Source organism: Oncorhynchus mykiss, chromosome 21 (genome assembly GCF_057628025.1).
Source record: "Oncorhynchus mykiss isolate SJ-2025 chromosome 21, ASM5762802v1, whole genome shotgun sequence".
Lineage (NCBI taxonomy): Eukaryota > Metazoa > Chordata > Actinopteri > Salmoniformes > Salmonidae > Oncorhynchus > Oncorhynchus mykiss.
Window position 1 is genome coordinate 32,398,444 of NC_143042.1, and position 5,434 is coordinate 32,403,877.

The 5,434-nt window shown below is 47.1% G+C and overlaps 1 protein-coding gene across 1 annotated transcript; it reads right to left on the reverse strand.

Annotated features, from left to right (window-relative positions):
• Window positions 1-919: 919 nt before the first annotated feature.
• On the reverse strand, window positions 920-3,526 carry LOC110500828 (uncharacterized). The gene is made up of 2 exons (XM_021578360.3): window positions 2,538-3,526; window positions 920-2,288 (listed from the first exon to the last, which is right to left on the reverse strand). The coding sequence occupies exons 1-2, from the start codon at window positions 3,036-3,038 to the stop codon at window positions 1,008-1,010; spliced, it is 1,782 nt and encodes a 593-aa protein (XP_021434035.2). The 5' UTR covers window positions 3,039-3,526; the 3' UTR covers window positions 920-1,007.
• Between the last annotated feature and the right edge of the window lie 1,908 nt (window positions 3,527-5,434).

The following is a 5,434-nucleotide window of genomic DNA, read 5'->3' on the forward strand; positions in this document are numbered from 1 at the left end:
CAAAAAGGAGTGCCACAAAACAAACAGTACCTCACAATGATGGGGTGCAAAGAACTGAACTAAATAGTGTGTGATAATGACATACAGGTGTGTGAACAGATGATCAGAATTCAGATGATTGGGTTCTGGAGAGTGAGTTGCGTTCAGGGGATCTACGTGTTTGAGAGTGTGAGTTGGAAGCAGACGTTACAAATTGAATAAGATCTCTATGTGAACAAGCTTGGAGCTGGGTATGTAGTAGAGGACATTCTGCCCTTTTCCACGGTAGAATCTTTCATTATTAGGTTACTTATTTGGTGTATAAGCCTACATAACTTAAGGTTGACATTGAGTGAGGGCGTGCAGCATTTTGGGGTGTAATGCAAAAGTAATGTAACGAGCAATGTAACAGATTACTTTCCCCATGGAGTAATAAGTAAATGAATTTGTTATTGTTGAAAAGTATTGAGTAATAGGTAATATATTACTATTTTGAGTAATGACACCAACACTGATTACACTGTTTTCCTTTTTCTTTCCAAAGCTTCTTAATAGGACTGAACCAATGTCTCAGGACTTGCTATTCCATTTCTTCCACAGCGTAGAGTACTTTACCCACTTTTGGAGAGAATTTTAGAATCGATCTCTCTATTCTCACCAGAAAAACAAGGTGGAGGTGTTTTGGCTTTCTCACTGGGCCTGGTTTTTCTCTCACTAACTACCTGGTAAAATAGGCAACACTCTGAGACCACACTGGGCTTTACTCTGAATTTGATTTATTTTACCTTTATTTAACTAGGCAAGTCAGTTAAAAACAAACTCTTATTTTCAACGACAGATTTGTACCTTGTCAGCTCGGGGATTTGAACATCTTTTTTACCCCCCCCCCCACCCCCCCCCACACACACACACACAAAAGAAACCACTAACCAAACAAATATGAACTGCAAAATAGTTTATTAATAATCTAAATGGAAGGTTTTCTCTAAAAGTATTTCAGGGATGTGGGGAAGAGGGGGCTCATAGGCCTACTCAAGGTTTGGCTTAGATGGGTGGATCAAGGAATGGAGGGATAGAGGGGTTCGGAGATTGGGCGGGGAGAAAGACGGATCAGGGGAGTAGCGGCCCGACTCTGACCCTGCTCTTGCAGGGCTACTGCTCCCACTGGGGAAGACTGGGTTTATGTGGTGAGTGGTTGAGAACCCCCCTGCTGGCCGGTGCAGGTAGTGTGGTGGGGAGGACATATAGGCTGCCATCTGCATTTGCATGGCCTGGAGGACCCAAGGGTTATACATCGCTGCTTGCATCCATGCCATCTGGGCCTGAGCCATCTGGGCATACAGGGCCTGGGCTTGAACCTGTTGGGATTGGGCCTGATGGACTTGGGCCTGGTGGGCATTTAGGGCCTGAGCTTGGACCTGCTGGGCTTGAGCCTGATGGGACTGAGCTTGTGCTAGGTGGGCATTTCGGGCCTGGGCTTGTGACTGGTGGGCTTGGAGTGCCTGGGCCTCATTTGCCTCTTCGAACTGGGCCTTGGCTATACAAAGCTGGTGGTTGATGGAGGGTGTGAAGACCAAAGAGTGGGCTAGGTGGTAGGGGCAGGCATCGGAGGTGGCCACAGGGGGACCTGGGGCTGGTCCAGCTGGTCCTGGTGCCCTGTCGAAAGGGTTGGGGTTGAGCCTCACCCAACCATGGCCTATGGGAGTGATGCTTCGACTACTACCGCTGTGTCCCTCATGGGTGGTGGTAGGCCTGGAGGTCTGCGAAGATGCCCCAGCCACAGAGGCCGTTGGTGGGTTTGGGGAGGAGGAGGCTGGGGCTGTGGTGGGAGCCGGGGTGGAGTAGGTGTAATAGGGGGTTAGGGCCTGTGCAGGGGTGGATGGGTTGGAGTAGGAGCAGGAGGGGGCTGAGGTGGGGTAGGACAAGGTAAAGGACGGGGCTGGGGAGGAGGCTGGAGCCGGGGTGGGTGTGGATGGGGTGTGGGAGGAGGAGGGTGTGACCAGCAGAACGGTCTTATTCTGGTTAACAGCCGAGCTGATCTTGGCAACCAAGTCCTTGGCAGCTAGCGAGAGCTGCTCCTTCTCCTTCTTCTCATCCTTCTCGGCCTGGCCGTCCCGGGTCTCAGCTTTACTGGTAACGGGAGGGCTAATGGGAGTAACAGGAGGGTCGGGCTGACGGGGAGGACCAGGGATGACCATGACTATCTCCACATCATCCTCCTCCACCGCTTCCAACTCTGCAACCACCTTGATCTTCTTCAGTAGGTTCTCCTGGTGCTGTCTGAAGCTGTGATGGTAGTACATGGACAACTGGAAAACATAAGACAGGCATTGAGATAAGATAGGGCCTATTTGTAAATCCTATAGATTGTGACAGTGAGTTATGATTGTGAGCCATAAATAGCCTATATGATGATAGTGTAGGTAGGCTTTATGTCCCAAATGACACCATAAATGGAATAAATAGAGTGCCATTTGTGACAAAAACATGTAACCATATTGGTAATGCATTGCTAATAGATTTAGGCCACTTAATGTGTTTGATCAATTAGGCCATACCTTTGAGGTGGGGGTAGCTGAGGAGAGCTTTTGAAAACCGTAGAGGATCAGTTGTTGGTCGAATCCTGCCATGGTGACACATGGGAGAGTAGGTTGGAATCCTGTTCGCTGCAACACCTCCTTGGTGAACCGTTCCTCATCGAGAAGCATGTAAATGCCATTCTTGTCCCATGTGGCCGACTTGAACAAGTCCGAATCCACTATTTTCCACAACCTCGTGGGGAAATCTTGATTGAAGAAGGAATTGCTCAGTTTCACTGTTTTTTCGTGGTCAAGGCGAGGCCTCTTCCGATATTTGAGCATCTGTCGAGCGTTTTCCTCCAGAAGGTAGCTAAGATCTACGTCAGTGCCAATTGCGGAAGTCTCAGCTTCAACATCTCGTACCCTCGTACTGTTGTGCCGTTTGTGAACCGTTAGGTCTATGCCTAACACTTTTGGAGATGCACTCATGCTGTCACCATTTAGCTGTTGCGATTGTTCCGCTAAATTATTCGTGGCCATATTTTTGGCAAGCAAGCCGAAAAGTTTATATTGCTTCACAGGTACTTCTCAATAACAGAAAACACGATTGCTGTCGTCATTAATTTTAAATGTAGCACTTGTTTTTATGGACATCATAGAAGCTCAATGGCAACGAGGTGACATCATAATGCGCTTTAAACCAAGGTAATTTCGCGCGCGCAAACAATCCAAACAACAGTAAAGGCTCGGAAAAAAAATCTGATTAGTCTCCACTCAGAATATCAATCGTTGACATCCGAGTGGCTCCCTCAGCGCGCTTCAAAACAACCAATGTAAGTGGACATAGCTCTCACTATTGTGCATGCTTTCCTTTGAGGCGGTTTATTGAATGGTTGATTCAAAGAAACAGAACGAAACTCCCACCCTACCACAATAAAGAAAAAACACACACAAAAATATTGTTGGACCGGTATTTATCTTTAGAATAGCTTCGGAGTTCTTTGGCGTCTATGGTTTTACTTTTACGTATGGCTCGCGTCTCACTGTGACTACATGTTTTGTGTGTTGGCATTGGTTACTAAAAAAGTTCGCATTGTGACGTTTTTAATATGTATGAAGCATGCAGCTTTCAAGTGAATTCCGTCCATCAATCATTCTTTACCAACCTGCAAGGCGCACAGACAAAAACTCGAGAAAGAACTTCTCCGCGGAGCGTCCATGCTTCAAAGAGCGGGCAGACACGATCCTCACGCTCACCCCGGTTGCCAAGGCTGCCAAGAGGCTTCGTCTGGACCAGGGAAATGTGAGAATATGTTGTGTTTATTTGCTGTCTGTATGCTGAATGATTTTATTGTTCACCTGCCTGGGGACTGGATATATGAGCTATTTCGTTAACACCTTCCTATTATTGAGATGCACCCCCCATTTGCCCTCAGAACAGACTCAATTAGTCGGGGCATGGACTCTACAAAGTGTCGAAAGCGTTCCACAGGGATGCTGGCCCATGTTGACTCCAATGCTTCCCACATTTGTGTCAAGTTGGCTGGAAGTCATTTGGGTGGTGAACCATTCTTGATACACACGGGAAACTGTTGAGCGTGAAAACCCCAGCAGCATTGCAGTTCTTGACACACTCAAAGCGGTGTACCTGGCACCTACTACCATAAACCCCGTTCAAAGGCACTTCAATCTTTTGTCTTGCCCATTCACACTGAATGACACACATAAACAATCCATGTCTCAATGGTCTCAAGGTTTTAAAAATCCTTCTTTAACCCGTCTCCTCCCCTTCATCTACACTGATTGAAGTGGATTTAACAAGTGACAATAAGGGATCATAGCTTTCACCTGGATTCACCTGGTCAGTCTGTCACGGAAAGAGCATGTGTTCCTAATGTTTTGCAAACTCAGTTCAGTACTTTTGACGATAATCTGTTGCCATTTGGGGCGCAGCCTTGGCTAAAGTAGGCCTACAATGCAAAACAGATTTTTGAAAGATTTAGCCATGTTTCAGTTGTACATGGTCCCTGTCAAACCAATTTAATGTAAACAAATTCCTTTCAGGGACAGAACCTGCCACTGCAACCCACCAGGCCGATCGGGGAGACTCTGTGCCACTACCGCCCTGCCCTGCCACGTCCCTGGCTTCCCTGGGAAACTCTGGATGCCGGTGGAGACCGACCTGATGAAATCAGAGCGGGAGGTGAGGGAGAGATAAAGAGGGATGGATGGATGGATGGAGAGATAAAGAGAGAGGGATGGATGGATGGATGGATGGAGAGAGAGAAAGGAGAGAAAATGCATTGTATATTCAAGTGCCAGCAAAAACCTGTATGTTGCCATCGCCAAGGAGATGTTCCTTAAGGAGATTCTGGAGATGGCTCCCCCATAGCTGTTTATCAACAAGAGAATGCGCGGTATCTACCGACAGTTTAGTCTGTATGGACAGCTTAGCCTGTATGGACAGTTTAGCCTGTATGGACAGTTTAGCCTGTATGGACAGTTTAGCCTGTATGGACAGTTTAGCCTGTATGGACAGTTTAGCCTGTATGGACAGTTTAGCCTGTATGGACAGCTTAGCCTGTATGGACAGTTTAGCCTGTATGGACAGTTTAGCCTGTATGGACAGTTTAGCCTGTATGGACAGTTTAGCCTGTATGGACAGTTTAGCCTGTATGGACAGCTTAGCCTGTATGGACAGTTTAGCCTGTATGGACAGTTTAGCCTGTATGGACAGTTTAGCCTGTATGGACAGTTTAGTCTGTATGGACAGTTTAGCCTGTATGGACAGTTTAGCCTGTATGGACAGTTTAGCCTGTATGGACAGTTTAGCCTGTATGGACAGTTTAGCCTGTATGGACAGCTTAGCCTGTATGGACAGCTTAGCCTGTATGGACAGTTTAGCCTGTATGGACAGTTTAGCCTGTATGGACAGT

Bases quoted from the DNA above. Each gene is read 5' to 3' on its own strand.
- LOC110500828 (XM_021578360.3), bottom strand. From the start codon at position 3,038: ATGGCCACGAATAATTTAGCGGAACAATCGCAACAGCTAAATGGTGAC. The intron at 2,289-2,537 runs GTATGGCCTAAT...TATGTTTTCCAG, and splicing joins CAGCTACCCCCACCTCAAAG to TTGTCCATGTACTACCATCA.